The sequence below is a fragment of the Agelaius tricolor genome, unplaced genomic scaffold (assembly GCF_023055355.1).
Source record: "Agelaius tricolor isolate 1412-34295 unplaced genomic scaffold, bAgeTri1.0.p SCAF_70, whole genome shotgun sequence".
Classification (NCBI taxonomy): Eukaryota; Metazoa; Chordata; class Aves; order Passeriformes; family Icteridae; genus Agelaius; species Agelaius tricolor.
In genome coordinates, this window is record NW_027269330.1 from 951237 (window position 1) to 974425 (window position 23189).

General features: G+C 48.5%; 1 protein-coding gene across 1 annotated transcript; it reads left to right on the top strand.

The window, feature by feature from the left end:
* On the top strand, positions 1 to 23189 carry LOC139585142 (probable serine/threonine-protein kinase tsuA). The gene is made up of 41 exons (XM_071417611.1): positions 1 to 63; positions 2261 to 2425; positions 2612 to 2722; positions 3148 to 3289; positions 4108 to 4197; positions 4815 to 4948; positions 5169 to 5279; positions 6386 to 6527; positions 6705 to 7057; positions 7508 to 7660; positions 7881 to 7991; positions 8502 to 8643; positions 8818 to 8909; positions 9387 to 9539; positions 9760 to 9870; positions 10379 to 10517; positions 10700 to 11118; positions 11573 to 11725; positions 11946 to 12056; positions 12568 to 12709; positions 12884 to 12975; positions 13454 to 13606; positions 13827 to 13937; positions 14446 to 14584; positions 14762 to 15144; positions 15599 to 15751; positions 15972 to 16082; positions 16593 to 16734; positions 16909 to 17000; positions 17479 to 17631; positions 17852 to 17962; positions 18471 to 18609; positions 18787 to 19097; positions 19553 to 19705; positions 19926 to 20036; positions 20547 to 20688; positions 20863 to 20954; positions 21433 to 21585; positions 21806 to 21916; positions 22425 to 22566; positions 22750 to 23189. The coding sequence occupies exons 1-41, from the start codon at positions 1 to 3 to the stop codon at positions 23187 to 23189; spliced, it is 6471 nt and encodes a 2156-aa protein (XP_071273712.1).

Here is a 23189-nt window from a genome sequence, read left to right on the forward strand (position 1 = left end):
ATGGAAAACGCATCCAAGCCCTGTGCAGAGGAATTCCCTCCTTCCTCGCTTACCCAGCTCCCGGTGAGTCTGCTGCTGACAGCCCTGGAGTTCCAAAACGTGCACAGGTTGACAGGATTAACAAAAGAAGATTCAAGCAAACATGAGCACGTCACTTACTGAGACCCTGTGTTTTCTGTGGCTTTTCATACATCCATGTACACACACCTCAGGAAATGCAGGTCTGTCGCTCTCCTGAGTGACCTGGAGCCCAGCCATTCTCAGGAAGGTTCTGGGCTCTAGCTCTTGACATAAATCTGGAATTTTTAGGCAACTAGTTGGAAGCATTTCAGCTACATTTTTACCTTCATATTTTCTCAGTCCAAATCTAATTGTTTTTTTCTTCTTCTTTCAGGATCAAACTTTTTAAGGGGATCAAACTTCTCATCAGGATGAAGCTTCTTGGAGTGAAATATTTCATGATTGAAATTTAATGTTAATGAACTGCCTGTTTATTACTGTGGTTACTCCTGACAAAGTTTGCAGAAGAAAATTCATAGAACTGTGTACCTATTTGTAAGATTTTTCTCCTTGATAATCTTCTCTTGATCATATTTCCAATCATTTATATTTCTTCTGCTTTGTATGGAAGCTGTTGAGTATCAGTAAAATTTATCATCAATCTACACTGGTCTGTGCTGTGTTTTTACAAACCCTTTGAAAAAGCAGAAGCAATTCCAAAGACAAGTTGCAAAACTAATGTTCTTGCAAAATCCCAATTTTGGCATTTAAACCTCTTCCAGTACAACTTCTCAGGGAGAGTTCACATGCTGCCTTGAGTAATTATTCATCAATACTAGAAGAAAATAGTGCTATACCTACTACAATGCCTGCTGCAATACCATCCCCAGGAGAGTAAAACACTGTCAGCAAGGTCCAGCTGCTTGCAAAACTCTTTACCTTCATGCACTTAAGAGGAAAAATCTGCCAACAAGTGTAAATTAATAAAGCTGGAAAGGTGCAAATGCCTCAGGGCTGCTTTGACAAGTCCACAGAGGCACAGATGCCTCAGCCCTCACTGCCACATTTGAGTGGGTGCTATGGTGACCCGATAACATACAGTATATTTTGGAAGGTAAAAAGGCTTTCACATATTTTGTCTAATGCAAAGCTTTTTATGTTCTTGTTTAAGCCCTAGGATATCTCCGGTCGTAAGTTTGATGTGAATTTTCAAAAGTAAATAGTACATGTTAGAAAAATACTAGAAACATATTTAATTTTTCACTGCAAATGGATTCCTATTTGATAACTATCAGACTCCAGGAGGTCAAATGGTTCAGAAATACAATCCCCAAGTTTATCAAGTACACCAGGAAATAATTTTCAGGGACAAATGACAGGGAAACAAATGACAAAATAATTTGATTGCACACTCAGCATTTCTACTGTGATTTCTGAAAACATATAAAAGGTGGAGGGTTCACACTGCTCTTTCTACCTGCAGGAGCATCAGCTCTGCAGTCAGGATGCATCTCTCTGTAAGTATGCATGCTTTTCTTCCTTATGAACTGAAGCTTTGATTCAAACCCATTCCTTTACCTCTCAGAAGGGCTCCTGCCTCTCTGGAGCACCAAGGCTTTCTCTGGGGACATTGAGCTCCTCCAGAAGGAGCAGCTCAGCCCCTGGGGTAAAGCAAGGGTGCCTCCCTTTGGGGGCACTGATGCAATCCCGGGTTGAAAGCAAAAACAGGATCCAAGGAGGACCCTTGAACATCAGATTAGGAAAAGAAAAGGAGGATTGTCATGACCAGATTTGTCAGCCAGAGCTGCAGTTACATTTTGTATTTGATTTTCATTTCAGATTTGGACTGCAGTCCTTCTAGGACTGGTCCTGACCCCAGCCCTTGCTGATTACGTGAGTACAAATGAACGATTTCCACATGCATGGCTACTCTGCCTCTATTCCCTGCTTCATGAAATCTCGATTCTTTTTCCAACATTTTGAAGGAAAAGATTTGAAGTCTTCTCAAACAGATGAAACTCTAAAGGAACCAAATCACAGGTGTCAGATGCAACAATGATTCATGGAATCCTTGAAATGAACTCTTACAGCTGCTGCTCAATGCCAATGCTTTGATTCTGGGTCTATTTGAAAATACTGAGGCCATTTCTGGGTCTTGGGGGGGGACAGAACTTTTTCTATTGTAGCAAGGGTTTTTAACAGCAACGGAGACAACACTGACTAATGTTACCATCTAAAAGTGCTCCATTTGGTTTTCCAGTCTCAGCAGACAAATGGAAACCAGCAAATCATCTTTGGTGGCGACTCTCAAATCACTATCACCGGTATCTCACAAGCCGTGAAGCTCAATAGTCAAACAAGAGTGGCAATCATCGAGCAAAAGAGCCAAACTTTATCATGGAAAACCATCTGGAACTACAACAGGGTGAGTGGATGGGAGTGGGATTGTTAAAAAGGTGACCCAGGGATGTGGCTTGATTCTGTATTCTGATCATCTGAAGTAAATGATGTGGGGTAGAAACTCTGTATTTGTTACTGCTTCCATCCTGACTTTGCAACCTCAACAGTTGGAGAAACTGAGTTCTGAATGCTAAATACTTTTATTTTACAGGGTGTCATTGCAACCAAAGTCATGCAGCAGAACACCTGCTACATTTCCATCATGAACAGAACTGACATACCCAGTTTTAATAGTCTGGCCCGACTGGCGGCAGAGAGCAGGGTAAGGTTCCCAAAGGACTAGCATGTTCCTGACCCTGGAGTTTATTAGCTCATTTCCCCTTCTGCTTCTTCTTCCTGGAGAGGATCAGGTTATGTCTAGTGGCAGGATTTCCCTTCACTCCACAGTAATGTAGATTGGAAATTTCTTGTAGGAATGTTTTGCCAAAAGAAGAAAGGGGCTGCATTATTCCCTCACCCAGCTCCACTTTCTCTGAGGATGTTGAGCTCTGCAGCTTGCTGGGCAAACCATGTGCTTTTGCTACTGCCTTCAAGGCTTGCCAGTGGTCCCACAAACCACAAGGGATTAATGTTGTTCCTAATAGCAGTTGGGAATCAACTTTGAGATATTCCCAGAGCTAGGAATATCTCAAGCAGGAACCAGCTCCTGACACTGAGCTTGCTGAATGCTGGTTTTTTGATGTTTAGAACATGATTGGTGTTCTTGGAAGACCTACCAAGGAGATCACCTTTGTCACCAGTGGATTGGTCAACAACCTCAACTCCTATGGAATAGAAATCTCAGCTATGTGCAGCGGAGTCACCACCTACATGGCTTACGAAGTCCATGGTGAGTGAATTCATGGCAATTCTGAGTGTTACTGACCTGGCCTTTTTGCCTCCTGGGGCATGACTCAGGCACGGATGCTGCTCTTCCACTTTGGGCCAGACAGAAACCAAGGGCTTCAGCAGTTGCACAAAGGGTTTGGCACCTCTCTAGATCAAGACTGGAACAGTGCAGGGTCACAACCCCCATAAATGACACAAATTAAAACCTTACAGCGCCTTTCTGGGAAGCTTAATGAGTGTTTTGGCCCACACCTGAGCTGCCCTGTAATACCCAGTCAAGAAGAAGGTTTGTTTTAGGAACCATTGTCCTTCAGGTCAGAGCTTGCTAATGAGTTGACCCAGGCAGCCGCCAAACCCTTGTGCTTCACAACACTAAACCAAGTGGCTTCCTCCCCTGTAACTTTTCCCCTGGGGCAATGATCCCATTCCCCAGGGTTAATGAACTACACCTGGTAGGATTCTTCCAGAATGTCACAGCCCATGTAACTGGGCCCATGGATAGGCAGCAGCCTCACCATGTAATGCCCAGCCGTTGGGACTCTCAGGACAAAGTGCAATAGAGCCCCGATTTCTGCACAGGAAATCCCTAAGGGCGTTGAAGATCAGGTCTTTGTGAGCATTCCTGGCTGAGCCACCGAGCCAGTGCTTTTTGGAGAGTCCAAGAGACTCTGTCCCTTGCACAGCTCGAACATTTCCAGAGCAGCAATTCTTCATACCTGTGTGTGCTCTGAGCAACACCACCACCCTCCTGTAGAAGGGCAGCCAAGGTCATTAGAATTAGCTCATGGGGTTTTGTTTTGTGCTTTCTTGTATACCAAGGACTCCAAGCGAATCTGGGATCCTGCATTACCCTCAATGTCTTGAGAGCTGTGGATCTGAGGTACTGCAATAGCAATGGCAACTGGAATGGCATTGGCAATGGCAATTGGAATGGTAATTGGAATGGCAATTTGAATGGCAATGGCAACTGGAATGGCAACTGGAATATCACTGGCAACTGGAATGGCAATTGGAATGGCAATGGACAGGTGAGAAAACCATAGCCCTTACTTGTCATTAAGAAAATGGGGGGGATCCTGAGCTGCAGCCCAAAGCCAACCCTGATGCCCTTCTTGCCTGGCATCTCCTCTTTTGAGAGGTTCCTGCTTGAGGGTGCAGATGCTGAAAGAGAGCAACGGGTGAACAGTGGTTTCCAACCAAGCCCTTGAGTGTGGATTTCCCCTGGCCAGTGCTCTAGCATGCATCAATCTCTAAAGGCAAGAGATGACAGATGTCAAATGCAGCAATGATTCACTGAATCCATGAAAAGAATTCTTACGGCCTCTGCCCACTGCCATAGCCTTGATTCTGAGTCCTTTAGAAAAGACTGAGGGCACTTCTATTGCAGCAGTTCTTCCACTGTAGCAAGGATTTTTCAGAAGCTTTGGGGACATCACTGTGTCCCTTCAAAGATGAAATGTCTTCTTTCTTTCCCTTGGCTTTTTAGTCTCAGCAGATTCCAGGCATCATCCTCAACAACACTCAAGGCATCTTCAACAACACTCAGGTCATCATCGGTGGCCACTCCCAAATTGTGACCATCAACAGGCAATGGCGTGTGGCAATCATTGAACAAACGAGCATCAGCGGGTCCTGGAAAACCATCTGGAACTACAACACGGTGAGTGGCAGGGATGGAGCTTGTTTAAATACATTCAAGGATATTGCCTGCTTGTACGACTGGCCCAGAGATGGCAATTGTCCCTTTATTCTGGATGTTTGGAGTCCACAATGCAGGGTAGAAATTCCCAGAATTTATTATGCTTTCCATCCCGACTTTATCGAGTTTAAACTGCAGGAAGATACTGAATTTTGAGCGCTAAATTATTTTCATTTCACAGGGTGTCATTGCAACCAAAATCACGCAACAGAACACCTGCTACATTTCCACCATGAACAGAAATGAGATGCCCCACTTTGATAACCTGGCCCGCCTGGCACAGGAGAGCAGGGTAAGGTTCCCAAGGAGCAGCAGATTCCTGGTCCCACAGAGCATCGGTCCATTTCTTCATGAGCTCTTTCTTTCTGGACATGAACAGGTTGTCTCCAGTGGTAGAGTTTCCTTTCTCTCAACAGTAATGCTGATTAGGAATTTATTGTAGGAATGCTTTTCCAAAAGAAAGGGACTATATTATTCCCTCACCCAGCTCCACTGTCTCTGAGGATACTGAGCTGTGCAGCTTGCTGGGCAAACCATTGCTCTGAGGAGCCCTTCAAGGGAGTTAATCCTATTGGCAAGCCAGGATCTCAAAGTCCTTCACAGACTTTTCACTACCAATATTCATTGGTCATCTCAGAACTTAGCCTTGTAGCTACTCATGGCCGGACTCCCTTTTGAACTGCGGCATGAGAGAACATCTCCCCATCCCTCATTCATGGGATGAGCCACAACAGGAGCCCTCTGGCCCTGGCTGAGAGAGCAGAGGGAACCAAGGGTCTCAGAGGAAAGTGCAAGAAAGCAGGCAATGCCTTAGGCCAGGCAACAAAGCACTCCAGGAGGAAAGGAGAAAGGATGTGAAATGAAGCTCACGGGGGGCTTTCAGAAAGAAGTGTCCCACTCGAGCACCCAGGGTTCTTAGTGAGGGGCCTTAAGTACCACCTGCAAATAGTCTGAGAGAAAGTGTATCTGCCTGGACTTGCTGCTGCCCTCTGTGGTCCCAGGTTAGAATGGGCTGCAGGATGAGACTTCTCCTGCCAGCCTTCCATTTGACAGCCTGGGTGCCCCAGAGGGGCAAGGGCAATGACAGAGCACATGCCTTGGAAGGAGCTCTGGCTCCACAGAGCGGCCACACACCTCTTCTCCACATCAGCAATTTCCTTGTGCTGCCGCTCCCCTCAGGCTACCTGCACTTTGACTGGCTTAGAACTATCTGCCTTTGGAGCCACCTTCAAGGCTTGCCACTGGTCCCAAGGCCCCCCAGGGGATTAAAAGGTGTCCCTAAAAAAAATTTTAGACCCAAACACCCAGTCACGAGGCATCATTCCACAGCTAGGAATAGAACAAGCAGGAAGCAGCTCCTGGCATTGAGCTTGCTGAATGCTGGTTTTTGATGTATAGAACCTGATCGGTGGTTTTGGAAGACCTACCAAGAGGATCACCTTTGTCACCAATGGATTGGTCAACAACCTCTACTCCTATGGAGCAGACATCATGGCTATGTGCAGTGGACTCACCACCTACACAGCTTATGAAGTTCACAGTGAGTGCAAGCATGGCAATTCTGAGTGCTACTCACCTGGCCTTATTTTCCCTTGGGGCATGACTCAGATGCTGCTCTTCCACCTCAAAACCCAAAGAAACCCCCCCTGCAGAACATCACCCAAGATCTTAGGCATCAGCTCATGGGGTTTTGTCTTTTCTTTTGCAGCTTTCCAAGGACCCCAGGTGACTCTGGGATCATGCATTACCCTCGATGTGCTGAGAGTTGTAGAGCTGAAGTACTGCAATAGCAATGGCAACTGGAACAACCAGTGGAACAACCAGTGGAACAACCAGTGGAACAACCAGTGGAACAACCAGTGGAATGGCAACTGGAACAACAACTGGACCAACGAGTGGAATGGCAACTGGAACGGCAACTGGAACAACCAGTGGAACAACCAGTGGAACAACCAGTGGAACGGCAACTGGAACAACAGTTGGAATGGCAACTGGAACGGCATCGGCAACAACAACTGGAACAACCAGTGGAATGGCAACTGGAATGGCAACTGGAACGGCAATTTCCCGGTGAGAAACCCTTAGGCCTTAGCTTGAATTAAATGGGGGGATCCTGAGCTGCTGTCCAAAGCCAACCCTGATGCCCTTCTTTTCAGACAGCTCCTCTTTCGAGAGGGCACAGATGCTGGAAGAGAGCAATGAGAGAGCAGAGCTTCCCATCCAAGCCCTTGAGCTTGGATTTCCTCGGGCCAGTGCTCTAGCAGGAATCAAACTCTAAAAGCAGCAGAAGCCAGCTGCAGATGCAGCAATGATTCACTGAATCCATGAGAAGAATTCTTAGGGCCTCTGCCCACTGCCACCGCTTTGATTCTGGGTCCTTTAGAAAAGACTGAGGGAAGCCATGGGCATTACCTGAGGGCCAGCACTTGTTCCATTGTAGCAAGGATTTATTTGGAAGCTTTGGTGACATCACTGTCTTCCTTCAAATGCAAAATATCTTTTTTTCCCTTGGCTTTTTAGTCTCAGCAGATTCCCAGCGGCATCTTCAACAACACTCAGGTCATCATCGGTGGCCAGTCCCAAATTGTGACCATCAACAGGCAATGGCGTGTGGCCGTCATTGAGCAAAGGAGCTTCAGTGGGTCCTGGAAAACCATCTGGAACTACAACACGGTGAGTGGCAGGGAGGGGGCTCCTTCACAAGCATCCAAGGAGTCTGGCTGCTGGCTCAGCTGGCCCAGGGGTGGCGATTGTTCCTTCATTCTGAACATTTGGAGTCCACAATGTGGGGCAGTGGAACTCAGCATTAATTATGGTTTCCACCTCGATTGGATGCCAACATTAAGACTTGGATGAAACTGAACTGTGAGTGCTGAAGACTTTTCTTTTACAGGGTGTCATTGCAACCAAAGTCCCGCAACAGAACGCCTGCTACATTTCCATCATGAACAGAAACGAGATGCCCCGCTTTGATAACCTGGCCCACCTGGCACAAGAGAGCAGGGTAAGGTTCCAAAGGAGCAGCAGGTTCCTGGCCCCAGAGATCATTGTGCCATTTCTTCATGTGCGGCATCCTTTGGGGCAGGATCAGATTGTGTCTTGTGGCAGAGGTTCCTTTCTCTCAAAAGTAATGCGGATAAGTAATTTATTGTAGGAATGCTTTTCCAAATGAAAGGGGCTGCATTATTCCCTCCCCCATTTACCCAGAGGATGTTGAGCTGTGCAGCTTGCGGGGCAAACTCATTCTTTGTGAAGCCCTTAAAGGCATTCCTTGCGCTGCCATTTCCCCTCAAGTTCCATTCACCTTGACTCTCTTAGAATGAGCTCTGCCTTTGGAGCTGCATTCAAGGCTTGCTGGTGGTCCCACAGGCCCTGCCAGGGAATTAAAAGATGTCCCTAAATGCACTTGGGAATCAAACACAAGTCCGGAGTCCTCCTCCTAGAGCAAGGAACAGGCCTAGCAGGAGCCACCTCTCTGCCCTGAGCTTGCTGAATGCTGGTTTTTGATGTTTAGAACCTGATCGGTGCTTTTGGAAGACCCAACAAGAGGATCACCTTTGTCACCAGTGGATTGGTCAGCAACCTCAACTCCTATGGAATAGACATCACGGCTATGTGCAGCGGAGTCACCACCTACATGGCTTACGAAGTTACCAGTGAGTGCAAGCATGGCAAATCTGACTGTTACTCACCTGGCCTTATTTTCCCTTGGGGCGTGACTCAGGCACAGATGCTGCTCTTCCACCTCAAGACCCAAAGAAACCCTCCCTGCAGAATGTCAGCCATGATCTTAGGCATCAGCTTATGGGCCTTTGACTTTTCTTTTGCAGCTTTCCAAGGACCCCAGGTGACTCTGGGATCATGCATTACCCTCGATGTGCTGAGAGCTGTAGAGCTGAAGTACTGCAATAGCAATGGCAGTGTCAATTTCCCGGTGAGCAAACCTTAGCCCTTAGCTTTCTTGAACCAAATGGGGGGGAACCTGAGCAGCTGCCCAAAGCCAACCCTGATGCCCTTCTTGCTGGGCATCTCCTGATAGAGAGCTTCCTGCTTCAAGGTTCAGATGCCTTTAAAGGGCAACGGGTGAGCAGTGGTTTCCAAGCAAGCCCTCGAGTTTGGATTTCCTCTGGCCAGTGTTTTAGCATGCATCAACCACTGAAGGCAGTAGATGGCAGCTGTCAAAGGCAGCAATGATACACTGAATTAATGGAAAGAATTCCTGTGGCCTCTCCCTACTGACAGGGCCTTGATTCTGGGTTCGTTGGAAAACTCTGAGTGCCGGGCAGGCACTCCCAGGGGAGGCATCACTTCTTGTATTGCAGCAGGGATTTTTAGAAAATGTGGGGACATCAGTGTCTTCCTTCAAAGGCAAAACTTCTGCTTTCCCTTGGCTTCTCAGACTCAGCAGATTCCCAGTGGCATCTTCAACAACACTCAGGTCATCATTGGTGGCCACTCCCAGATTGTGACCATCAACAGGCAATGGCGTGTGGCCGTCATTGAGCAAAGGAACATCAGCGGGTCCTGGAAAACCATCTGGAACTACAACACGGTGAGTGGCAGGGAGGGGGCTCCTTCACAAGCATCCAAGGAGTCTGGCTGCTGGTACAGCTGGCCCAGGAATGGTGACTGTTCCTTTATTCTGAACGTTTGGGGTCCACAGTTTGTGATACTAACACCCAGTACTTGTTAGGATTTCCATGCTGAATTTTTCCCAACATTAAGACTTGGATGAAACTGAATTGTGAGTGCTGAATACTTTTCTTTTACAGGGTGTCATTGCAACCAAAGTCACACAACAGAACGCCTGCTACATTTCCATCATGAACAGAAGCGAGATGCCCCGCTTTGATAACCTGGCCCGCCTGGCACAAGAGAGCAGGGTAAGGTTCCAAAGGAGCAGCAGGTTCCTGGCCCCAGAGATCATTGTGCCATTTCTTCATGTGCTTCTTCTTTATGGGGAAGATCAAGTAGTCACTAGTGGCAGACTTTCCTTTCACTGAACAGCAATGCTGATTTGTAATTTATTGTAGGAATGGTTTGCTCAAAGAAAGGGGCAGCATTATTCCCCCCCCACTTACCTGGAGGATGATGAGCTGTGCAATTTTCTGGGCACATCTGTTCTCTGTAGTGCCCTTCAGGGCTTTTGTTGTGCTGCCCCTTCCCCTCAAGTTCTCTAGACCTTGACTGCTGTAGAACAAGCTCTGCCTTTGAAGCTGCCTTCAAGGCTTGCTAGTGGTGCCACAGGCTCCCCAGGGGATTAAAAGATGTCCCTAAAGGCACTTGGGAATCAAACACAAGTCCAGAGCCCTCCTCCTAGAGCTAGGAACAGGCCTAGCAGGAACCAGGTGCCAGCAATGAGCTTGCTGACTGCTGTCTTTTGATGTATAGAACCTGATCGGTGTTTTTGGAAGACACACCAAGATCACCTTTGTCACCAATGGACTGGTCAACAACCTCTACTCCTATGGAACAGAGATTGCGGCTATGTGCAGCGGAGTCACCACCTACATGGCTACCCAAGTTACCAGTGAGTGCAAGCATGGCAATTCTGAGTGTTACTCACCTGGCCTTATTTTCCCTTGGGCCGTGACTCAGGCACAGATGTTGCTCTTCCACCTCAAAACCCAAAGAAACCGCCCTGGAGAACATCAGCCAAGGTCTAAGGCATCAGCTCATGGGGTTTTGTCTTTTCTTTTGCAGCTTTCCAAGGACCCCAGGTGACTCTGGGATCATGCATTACCCTCGATGTGCTGAGAGTTGTAGAGCTGAAGTACTGCAATAGCAATGGCAACTGGAACAACCAGTGGAACAACCAGTGGAACAACCAGTGGAACAACCAGTGGAATGGCAACTGGAACAACAACTGGAACAACCAGTGGAATGGCAACTGGAACAACAACTGGAACAACCAGTGGAACAACAACTGGACCAACGAGTGGAATGGCAACTGGAACAACAACTGGAACAACCAGTGGAATGGCAACTGGAATAACAACTGGAACAACCAGTGGAACAACCAGTGGAACGGCAACTGGAACAACCAGTGGAATGGCAACTGGAACAACCAGTGGAATGGCAACGGCAATTGGAATGGCAACTGGAATGGCAACTGGAATGGCAATTTCCCGGTGAGAAACCCTTAGCCCTTCGATTTCTTGAACCAAATGGGGGGATCCTGAGCTGCTGCCCAAAGCCAACCCTGATGCCCTTCTTTTCAGGCAGCTCCTCTTTTGAGAGGGCGCAGATGCTGAAAGAGAAAAATGAGTGAGCAGAGCTTTCCATCCAAGCCCTTGAGCTTGGATTTCCTCGGGCCAGTGCTCTAGTAGGAGTCAAACTCTAAAAGCAGGAGAAGCCAGCTGCAGATGCAGCAATGATTCACTGAATCCATGAGAAGAATTCTTAGGGCCTCTGCCCACTGCCACCGCTTTGATTCTTGGTCCTTTAGAAAAGACTGAGGGAAGCCATGGGCATTACCTGAGGGCCAGCACTTGTTCCATTGTAGCAAGGATTTTTTTGGAAGCTTTGGTGACATCACTGTCTTCCTTCAAATGCAAAATATCTTTTTTTCCCTTGGCTATTTAGTCTCAGCAGATTCCCAGCGGCATCTTCAACAACACTCAGGTCATCATCGGTGGCCAGTCCCAAATTGTGACCATCAACAGGCAATGGCGTGTGGCTGTCATTGAGCAAAGGAGCTTCAGTGGGTCCTGGAAAACCATCTGGAACTACAACACGGTGAGTGGCAGGGAGGGGGCTCCTTCACAAGCATCCAAGGAGTCTGGCTGCTGGCTCAGCTGGCCCAGGGGTGGCAATAGCTCCATCATTCTGAATATTTGGCGTCCACAATGTGGGGCAGTGGAACTCAGCATTAATTATGGTTTCCACCTCGATATGATGCCAACATTAAGACTTGGATGAAACTGAACTGTGAGTGCTGAAGACTTTTCTTTTACAGGGTGTCATTGCAACCAAAGTCCCGCAACAGAACGCCTGCTACATTTCCATCATGAACAGAAGCGAGATGCCCCGCTTTGATAACCTGGCCCACCTGGCACAAGAGAGCAGGGTAAGGTTCCAAAGGAGCAGCAGATTCCGGGCCCTGGAAATCACTGGGCCATTTCTTCATGTGCGGCATCCTTTGGGGCAGGATCAGGTTGTGCCTTGTGGCAGAGGTTCCTTTCTCTCAAAAGTAATGTGGATAAGTAATTTGTTGTAGGAATGCTTTTCCAAATGAAAGGGGCTGCATTATTCCCTCCCCCATTTACCCAGAGGATGTTGAGCTGTGCAGCTTGCAGGGCAAACTTTTTCTTTGTGAAGCCCTTAAAGGCATTCCTTGCGCTGCCATTTCCCCTCAAGTTCCATTCACCTTGACTCCCTTAGAATGCGCTCTGCCCTTGGAGCTGCCTTCAAGGCTTGATGGTGGTCCCACAGGCCCTGCCAGGGAATTAAAAGATGTCCCTAAAGGCACTTGGGAATCAAACACAAGTCCAGAGTTGTCCTCTCCGAGAGCAAGGAACAGCCTAGCAGGAGCCACCTCTCTGCCCTGAGCTTGCTGAATGCTGGTTTTTGATGTTTAGAACCTGATCGGTGCTTTTGGAAGACCCAACAAGAGGATCACCTTTGTCACCAGTGGATTGGTCAGCAACCTCAACTCCTATGGAATAGACATCACGGCTATGTGCAGCGGAGTCACCACCTACATGGCTTATGAAGTTACCAGTGAGTGCAAGCATGGCAATTCTGAGTGTTACTCACCTGGCCTTATTTTCCCTTGGGGCGTGACTCAGGCACAGATGCTGCTCTTCCACCTCAAAACCCAAAGAAACCCCCCCTGCAGAACATCACCCAAGATCTTAGGCATCAGCTCATGGGCCTTTGACTTTTCTTTTGCAGCTTTCCAAGGACCCCAGGTGACTCTGGGATCATGCATTACCCTCGATGTGCTGAGAGCTGTAGAGCTGAAGTACTGCAATAGCAATGGCAGTGTCAATTTCCCGGTGAGCAAACCTTAGCCCTTAGCTTTCTTGAACCAAATGGGGGGGAACCTGAGCAGCTGCCCAAAGCCAACCCTGATGCCCTTCTTGCTGGGCATCTCCTGACAGAGAGCTTCCTGCTTCAAGGTTCAGATGCCTTTAAAGGGCAACGGGTGAGCAGTGGTTTCCAAGCAAGCCCTCGAGTTTGGATTTCCTCTGGCCAGTGTTTTAGCATGCATCAACCACTGAAGGCAGTAGATGGCAGCTGTCAAATGCAGCAATGATACACTGAATTAATGGAAAGAATTCCTGTGGCCTCTCCCTACTGACAGGGCCTTGATTCTGGGTTCGTTGGAAAACTCTGAGTGCCGGGCAGGCACGCACAACGGAGGCACCACTTCTTGTATTGCAGCAGGGATTTTTCAGAAAATGTGGGGACATCAGTGTCTTCCTTCAAAGGCAAAACTTCTGCTTTCCCTTGGCTTTTCAGACTCAGCAGATTCCCAGTGGCATCTTCAACAACACTCAGGTCATCATTGGTGGCCACTCCCAGATTGTGACCATCAACAGGCAATGGCGTGTGGCCGTCATTGAGCAAAGGAACATCAGCGGGTCCTGGAAAACCATCTGGAACTACAACACGGTGAGTGGCAGGGAGGGGGCTCCTTCACAAGCATCCAAGGAGTCTGGCTGCTGGTACAGCTGGCCCAGGAATGGTGACTGTTCCTTTATTCTGAACGTTTGCAGTCCACAGTTTGTGATTCTAACACCCAGTACCTGTTAGGATTTCCATGCTGAATTTTTCCCAACATTAAGACTTGGATGAAACTGAATTGTGAGTGCTGAATACTTTTCTTTTACAGGGTGTCATTGCAACCAAAGTCACACAACAGAACGCCTGCTACATTTCCATCATGAACAGAAGCGAGATGCCCCGCTTTGATAACCTGGCCCGCCTGGCACAAGAGAGCAGGGTAAGGTTCCAAAGAAGCAGCAGGTTCCTGGCCCCAGAGATCATTGTGCCATTTCTTCATGTGCTTCTTCTTTATGGGGAAGATCAAGTAGTCACTAGTGGCAGACTTTCCTTTCACTGAACAGCAATGCTGATTTGTAATTTATTGTAGGAATGGTTTGCCAAAAGAAAGGGGCAGCATTATTTCTTCCCCACTTACCCAGAGGATGATGAGCTGTGCAATTTTCTGGGCACATCTGTTCTCTGTAGTGCCCCTCAGGGCTTTTGTTGTGCTGCCCCTTCCCCTCAAGTTCTCTAGACCTTGACTGCTGTAGAACAAGCTCTGCCTTTGAAGCTGCCTTCAAGGCTTGCTAGTGGTGCCACAGGCCCCCCAGGGGATTAAAAGATGTCCCTAAAGGCACTTAGGAATCAAACACAAGTCCAGAGCCCTCCTCCTAGAGCTAGGAACAGGCCTAGCAGGAACCAGGTGCCAGCAATGAGCTTGCTGACTGCTGTCTTTTGATGTATAGAACCTGATTGGCGTTTTTGGAAGACACACCAAGATCACCTTTGTCACCAATGGACTGGTCAACAACCTCTACTCCTATGGAACAGAGATTGCGGCTATGTGCAGCGGAGTCACCACCTACATGGCTACCCAAGTTACCAGTGAGTGCAAGCATGGCAATTCTGAGTGTTACTCACCTGGCCTTATTTTCCCTTGGGCCGTGACTCAGATGCTGCTCTTCCACCTCAAAACCCAAAGAAACCCCCCCTGCAGAACATCAGCCAAGGTCTAAGGCATCAGCTCATGGGGTTTTGTCTTTTCTTTTGCAGCTTTCCAAGGACCCCAGGTGACTCTGGGATCATGCATTACCCTCGATGTGCTGAGAGTTGTAGAGCTGAAGTACTGCAATAGCAATGGCAACTGGAACAACCAGTGGAACAACCAGTGGAACAACCAGTGGAACAACCAGTGGAATGGCAACTGGAACAACAACTGGAACAACCAGTGGAATGGCAACTGGAACAACAACTGGAACAACCAGTGGAACAACAACTGGACCAACGAGTGGAATGGCAACTGGAATAACAACTGGAACAACCAGTGGAACAACCAGTGGAACGGCAACTGGAACAACCAGTGGAATGGCAACTGGAACAACCAGTGGAACGGCAACTGGAATGGCAATGGCAACTGGAATGGCAACTGGAATGGCAATTTCCCGGTGAGAAACCCTTAGCCCTTCGATTTCTTGAACCAAATGGGGGGATCCTGAGCTGCTGCCCAAAGCCAACCCTGATGCCCTTCTTTTTAGGCAGCTCCTCTTTTGAGAGGGCACAGATGCTGGAAGAGAGCTATGAGAGAGCAGAGCTTCCCATCCAAGCCCTTGAGCATGGATTTCCTCAGGCCAGTGCTCTAGTAGGAGTCAAACTCTAAAAGCAGGAGAAGCCAGCTGCAGATGCAGCAATGATTCACTGAATCCATGAGAAGAATTCTTAGGGCCTCTGCCCACTGCCACCGCTTTGATTCTTGGTCCTTTAGAAAAGACTGAGGGAAGCCATGGGCATTACCTGAGGGCCAGCACTTCTTCCATTGCAGCAAGGATTTTTTTGGAAGCTTTGGTGACATCACTGTCTTCCTTAAAATGCAAAATATCTTTTTTTCCCTTGGCTATTTAGTCTCAGCAGATTCCCAGCGGCATCTTCAACAACACTCAGGTCATCATCGGTGGCCAGTCCCAAATTGTGACCATCAACAGGCAATGGCGTGTGGCCGTCATTGAGCAAAGGAGCTTCAGTGGGTCCTGGAAAACCATCTGGAACTACAACACGGTGAGTGGCAGGGAGGGGGCTCCTTCACAAGCATCCAAGGAGTCTGGCTGCTGGCTCAGCTGGCCCAGGGGTGGCGATTGTTCCTTCATTCTGAACATTTGGAGTCCACAATGTGGGGCAGTGGAACTCAGCATTAATTATGGTTTCCACCTCGATTGGATGCCAACATTAAGACTTGGATGAAACTGAACTGTGAGTGCTGAAGACTTTTCTTTTACAGGGTGTCATTGCAACCAAAGTCCCGCAACAGAACGCCTGCTACATTTCCATCATGAACAGAAACGAGATGCCCCGCTTTGATAACCTGGCCCACCTGGCACAAGAGAGCAGGGTAAGGTTCCAAAGGAGCAGCAGATTCCTGGCCCTGGAAATCACTGGGCCATTTCTTCATGTGCGGCATCCTTTGGGGCAGGATCAGATTGTGTCTTGTGGCAGAGGTTCCTTTCTCTCAAAAGTAATGCGGATAAGTAATTTATTGTAGGAATGCTTTTCCAAATGAAAGGGGCTGCATTATTCCCTCCCCCATTTACCCAGAGGATGTTGAGCTGTGCAGCTTGCGGGGCAAACTCATTCTTTGTGAAGTCCTTAAAGGCATTCCTTGCGCTGCCATTTCCTTTCAAGTTCCATTCACCTTGACTCTCTTAGAATGAGCTCTGCCCTTGTAGCTGCCTTCAAGGCTTGCTGGTGGTCCCACAGGCCCCGCCAGGGAATTAAAAGATGTCCCTAAAGGCACTTGGGAATCAAACACAAGTCCAGAGTTGTCCTCCGAGAGCTAGGAACAGGCCTAGCAGGAGCCACCTCTCTGCCCTGAGCTTGCTGAATGCTGGTTTTTGATGTTTAGAACCTGATCGGTGCTTTTGGAAGACCCAACAAGAGGATCACCTTTGTCACCAGTGGATTGGTCAGCAACCTCAACTCCTATGGAATAGACATCACGGCTATGTGCAGCGGAGTCACCACCTACATGGCTTACGAAGTTACCAGTGAGTGCAAGCATGGCAAATCTGACTGTTACTCACCTGGCCTTATTTTCCCTTGGGGCGTGACTCAGGCACAGATGCTGCTCTTCCACCTCAAAACCCAAAGAAACCCCCCCTGCAGAACATCAGCCATGATCTTAGGCATCAACTCATGGGGCTTTGTCTTTTCTTTTGCAGCTTTCCAAGGACCCCAGGTGACTCTGGGATCATGCATTACCCTCGATGTGCTGAGAGCTGTAGAGCTGAAGTACTGCAATAGCAATGGCAGTGTCAATTTCCCGGTGAGCAAACCTTAGCCCTTAGCTTTCTTGAACCAAATGGGGGGGAATCTGAGCAGCTGCCCAAAGCCAACCCTGATGCCCTTCATGCCGGGCATCTCCTGATAGAGAGCTTCCTGCTTCAAGGTTCAGATGCCTTTAAAGGGCAACGGGTGAGTAGTGGTTTCCAAGCAAGCCCTCGAGTTTGGATTTCCTCTGGCCAGTGTTTTAGCATGCATCAACCACTGAAGGCAGTAGATGGCAGCTGTCAAATGCAGCAATGATACACTGAATTAATAGAAAGAATTCCTGTGGCCTCTCCCTACTGACAGGGCCTTGATTTTGAGTCCGTTGGAAAAAACTGAGTGCTGGGCAGGCACTCCAAAGGAAGGCACCACTTCTTGTATTGCAGCAGGGATTTTTCAGAAAATGTGGGGACATCACTGTCTTCCTTCAAAGGCAAAACTTCTGCTTTCCCTTGGCTTCTCAGACTCAGCAGATTCCCAGCGGCATCTTCAACAACACTCAGGTCATCATTGGTGGCCACTCCCAGATTGTGACCATCAACAGGCAATGGCGTGTGGCCGTCATTGAGCAAAGGAACATCAGCGGGTCCTGGAAAACTATCTGGAACTACAACACGGTGAGTGGCAGGGAGGGGGCTCCTTCACAAGCATCCAAGGAGTCTGGCTGCTGGTACAGCTGGTCCAGGGGTGGCAACTGTTCCTTTATTCTGAACGTTTGGAGTCCACAGTTTGTGATACTAACACCCAGTACCTGTTAGGATTTCCATGCTGAATTTATCCCAACATTAATATTTGGATGAAACTGAATTGTGAGTGCTGAATACTTTTCTTTTACAGGGTGTCATTGCAACCAAAGTCACACAACAGAACGCCTGCTACATTTCCATCATGAACAGAAGCGAGATGCCCCGCTTTGATAACCTGGCCCGCCTGGCACAAGAGAGCAGGGTAAGGTTCCAAAGGAGCAGCAGGTTCCTGGCCCCAGAGATCATTGTGCCATTACTTCATGTGCTTCTTCTTTCTGGAGAAGATCAAGTAGTCACTAGTGGCAGACTTTCCTTTCACTGAACAGCAATGCTGATTCGTAATTTATTGTAGGAATGGTTTGCCCAAAGAAAGGGGCAGCATTATTTCTTCCCCACTTACCCAGAGGATGATGAGCTGTGCAATTTTCTGGGCACATCTGTTCTCTGTAGTGCCCCTCAGGGCTTTTGTTGTGCTGCCCCTTCCCCTCAAGTTCCCTAGACCTTGACTGCTGTAGAACAAGCTCTTCCTTTGAAGCTGCCTTCAAGGCTTGCTAGTGGTGCCACAGGCTCCCCAGGGGATTAAAAGATGTCCCTAAAGGCACTTGGGAATCAAACACAAGTCCAGAGCCCTCCTCCTAGAGCTAGGAACAGGCCTAGCAGGAACCAGGTGCCAGCAATGAGCTTGCTGACTGCTGTCTTTTGATGTATAGAACCTGATTGGCGTTTTTGGAAGACACACCAAGATCACCTTTGTCACCAATGGACTGGTCAACAACCTCTACTCCTATGGAACAGAGATTGCGGCTATGTGCAGCGGAGTCACCACCTACATGGCTACCCAAGTTACCAGTGAGTGCAAGCATGGCAATTCTGAGTGTTACTCACCTGGCCTTATTTTCCCTTGGGCCGTGACTCAGATGCTGCTCTTCCACCTCAAAACCCAAAGAAACCCCCCCTGCAGAACATCAGCCAAGGTCTAAGGCATCAGCTCATGGGGTTTTGTCTTTTCTTTTGCAGCTTTCCAAGGACCCCAGGTGACTCTGGGATCATGCATTACCCTCGATGTGCTGAGAGTTGTAGAGCTGAAGTACTGCAATAGCAATGGCAACTGGAACAACCAGTGGAACAACCAGTGGAACAACCAGTGGAACAACCAGTGGAATGGCAACTGGAACAACCAGTGGAACAACAATTGGAACGGCAACTGGAACAACCAGTGGAATGGCAACTGGAACAACCAGTGGAACGGCAACTGGAACAACCAGTGGAACGGCAACTGGAACAACCAGTGGAACGGCAATGGCAACTGGAATGGCAACTGGAATGGAAATTTCCCGGTAAGCAAACCCTTAGCCCTTCGATTTCTTGAACCAAATGGGGGGATCCTGAGCTGCTGCCCAAAGCCAACCCTGATGCCCTTCTTTTTAGGCAGCTCCTCTTTTGAGAGGGCACAGATGCTGGAAGAGAGCAATGAGAGAGCAGAGCTTTCCATCCAAGCCCTTGAGCCTGGATTTGCTCGGGCCAGTGCTCTAGCAGGAATCAAACTCTAAAAGCAGCAGATGCCAGCTGCAGATGCAGCAATGATTCACTGAATCCATGAGAAGAATTCTTAGGGCCTCTGCCCACTGCCACCGCTTTGATTCTGGGTCCTTTAGAAAAGACTGAGGGAAGCCATGGGCATTACCTGAGGGCCAGCACTTCTTCCACTGTAGCAAGGATTTATTTGGAAGCTTTGGTGACATCACTGTCTTCCTTCAAATGCAAAATATCTTTTTTTCCCTTGGCTATTTAGTCTCAGCAGATTCCCAGCGGCATCTTCAACAACACTCAGGTCATCATCGGTGGCCAGTCCCAAATTGTGACCATCAACAGGCAATGGCGTGTGGCTGTCATTGAGCAAAGGAGCTTCAGTGGGTCCTGGAAAACCATCTGGAACTACAACACGGTGAGTGGCAGGGAGGGGGCTCCTTCACAAGCATCCAAGGAGTCTGGCTGCTGGCTCAGCTGGCCCAGGGGTGGCGATTGTTCCTTCATTCTGAATATTTGGAGTCCACAATGTGGGGCAGTGGAACTCAGCTTTAATTATGGTTCCCACCTCGATGTGATGCCAACATTAAGACTTGGAAGAAAATGAATTGTGAGTGCTGAATACTTTTCTTTTACAGGGTGTCATTGCAACCAAAGTCACACAACAGAACGCCTGCTACATTTCCATCATGAACAGAAGCGAGATGCCCCGCTTTGATAACCTGGCCCACCTGGCACAAGAGAGCAGGGTAAGGTTCCAAAGGAGCAGCTGGTTCCTGGCCCTGGAAATCACTGGGCCATTTCTTCAGGTTCTGCTTCTTTGTGGGCAGGATCTGGTTGGTTGTGCCTTGTGGCAGAGTTTCCTTTCTCTCAAAAGAAATGCTGATTAGAACTATGTTGTAAGAATGCTTTTCGAAATGAAAGGGGCAGCATTATTCCCTCCCCCACTTACCCAGAGGATGTTGAGCTGTGCAGCTTGCGGGGCAAACTCGTTGTTTGTGAAGCCCTTAAAGGCATTCCTTGCGCTGCCATTTCCCCTCAAGTTCCATTCACCTTGACTCCCTTAGAATGAACTCGGCCTGTGGAGCCGCCTTCTAGGCTTGATGGTGGTCCCACAGGCCTCTCCAGGGGATTAAAAGGCCTCCTAAAAAGCAGTTGGGTATCAAAGACCCAGCCCTGAGTCATCATTGCAGAGGAACAGCCTAGCAGGAGCCACCTCTCTGCCCTGAGCTTGCTGAATGCTGGTTTTTGATGTTTAGAACCTGATCGGTGCTTTTGGAAGACCCAACAAGAGGATCACCTTTGTCACCAGTGGATTGGTCAGCAACCTCAACTCCTATGGAATAGACATCACGGCTATGTGCAGCGGAGTCACCACCTACATGGCTTACGAAGTTACCAGTGAGTGCAAGCATGGCAATTCTGAGTGTTACTCACCTGGCCTTATTTTCCCTTGGGGCGTGACTCAGGCACAGATGCTGCTCTTCCACCTCAAAACCCAAAGAAACCCCCCCTGCAGAACATCAGCCATGATCTTAGGCATCAACTCATGGGGCTTTGTCTTTTCTTTTGCAGCTTTCCAAGGACCCCAGGTGACTCTGGGATCATGCATTACCCTCGATGTGCTGAGAGCTGTAGAGCTGAAGTACTGCAATAGCAATGGCAGTGTCAATTTCCCGGTGAGCAAACCTTAGCCCTTAGCTTTCTTGAACCAAATGGGGGGGAACCTGAGCAGCTGCCCAAAGCCAACCCTGATGCCCTTCATGCCAGGCATCTCCTGATAGAGAGCTTCCTGCTTCAAGGTTCAGAAGCCTTTAAAGGGCAACGGGTGAGCAGTGGTTTCCAACCACAGCCTTGAGCAGGGGTTTCCCCTGGCCAGTGTTTTAGCATGCATCAACCGCTGAAGGCAGTTGATGGCAGCTTTCAAACGCAGAAAAGATTCACTGAATTCATAGGAAGAATTCTTGTGGCCTCTGCCCACTGGCAGGCCCTTGATTCTGGGTCCATTGGGAAACTCTGAGTGCCGGGCAGGCACTCCCAGGGGAGGCACCACTTCTTGTAATGCAGCAGGGATTTTTCAGAAAATGTGGGGACATCACTGTCTTCCTTCAAAGGCAAAACTTCTGCTTTCCCTTGGCTTCTCAGACTCAGCAGATTCCCAGCGGCATCTTCAACAACACTCAGGTCATCATTGGTGGCCACTCCCAGATTGTGACCATCAACAGGCAATGGCGTGTGGCCGTCATTGAGCAAAGGAACATCAGTGGGTCCTGGAAAACCATCTGGAACTACAACACGGTGAGTGGCAGGGAGGGGGCTCCTTCACAAGCATCCAAGGAGTCTGGCTGCTGGCACAGCTGGTCCAGGAATGGTGATTGCTCCCTCATTCTGAACGTTTGGAGTCCACAGTTTGTGATTCTAACACTCAGTACCTGTTAGGATTTCCATGCTGAATTTATCCCAACATTAATACTTGGATGAAAATGAATTGTGAGTGCTGAATACTTTTCTTTTACAGGGTGTCATTGCAACCAAAGTCACACAACAGAACGCCTGCTACATTTCCATCATGAACAGAAGCGAGATGCCCCGCTTTGATAACCTGGCCCGCCTGGCACAAGAGAGCAGGGTAAGGTTCCAAAGGAGCAGCAGGTTCCTGGCCCCAGAGATCATTGTGCCATTTCTTCATGTGCTTCTTCTTTCTGGGGAAGATCAAATAGTCACTAGTGGCAGACTTTCCTTTCACTGAACAGCAATGCTGATTTGTAATTTATTGTAGGAATGGTTTGCCAAAAGAAAGGGGCAGCATTATTTCTTCCCCACTTACCCAGAGGATGATGAGCTGTGCAATTTTCTGGGCACATCTGTTCTCTGTAGTGCCCTTCAGGGCTTTTGTTGTGCTGCCCCTTCCCCTCAAGTTCTCTAGACCTTGACTGCTGTAGAACAAGCTCAGCCTTTGAAGCTGACTTCAAGGCTTGCTAGTGGTGCCACAGGCTCCCCAGGGGATTAAAAGATGTCCCTAAAGGCACTTGGGAATCAAACACAAGTCCAGAGCCCTCCTCCTAGAGCTAGGAACAGGCCTAGCAGGAACCAGGTGCCAGCAATGAGCTTGCTGACTGCTGTCTTTTGATGTATAGAACCTGATTGGCGTTTTTGGAAGACCCCACAAGAGGATCACCTTTGTCACCAATGGACTGGTCAACAACCTCTACTCCTATGGAACAGAGATTGCGGCTATGTGCAGCGGAGTCACCACCTACATGGCTACCCAAGTTACCAGTGAGTGCAAGCATGGCAATTCTGAGTGTTACTCACCTGGCCTTATTTTCCCTTGGGGCGTGACTCAGGCACAGATGCTGCTCTTCCACCTCAAAACCCAAAGAAACCCCCCCTGCAGAACGTCAGCCAAGGTCTAAGGCATCAGCTCATGGGGTTTTGTCTTTTCTTTTGCAGCTTTCCAAGGACCCCAGGTGACTCTGGGATCATGCATTACCCTCGATGTGCTGAGAGTTGTAGAGCTGAAGTACTGCAATAGCAATGGCAACTGGAACAACCAGTGGAACAACCAGTGGAACAACCAGTGGAATGGCAACTGGAACAACAACTGGAACAACAACTGGAACAACCAATGGAATGGCAACTGGAACAACCAGTGGAACGGCAACTGGAACAACCAGTGGAACGGCAACTGGAACAACCAGTGGAACGGCAACTGGAATGGCAACTGGAACAACAATTGGAATGGCAATGGCATCTGGAACGACAATTGGAATGGCATTGGCAACAACAACTGGAACAACAATTGGAACAACAATTGGAATGGCAATGGCAACTGGAATGGCAACTGGAACGGCAACTGGAATGGCAACTGGAACGGCAATTTCCCGGTGAGAAACCCTTAG

Bases quoted from the DNA above. Each gene is read 5' to 3' on its own strand.
- LOC139585142 (XM_071417611.1), top strand. From the start codon at position 1: ATGGAAAACGCATCCAAGCCCTGTGCAGAGGAATTCCCTCCTTCCTCG. The intron at 13,607-13,826 runs GTGAGTGGCAGG...TTTCTTTTACAG, and splicing joins CCATCTGGAACTACAACACG to GGTGTCATTGCAACCAAAGT. The intron at 17,001-17,478 runs GTCAATTTCCCG...TTGGCTTCTCAG, and splicing joins ACTGCAATAGCAATGGCAGT to ACTCAGCAGATTCCCAGCGG.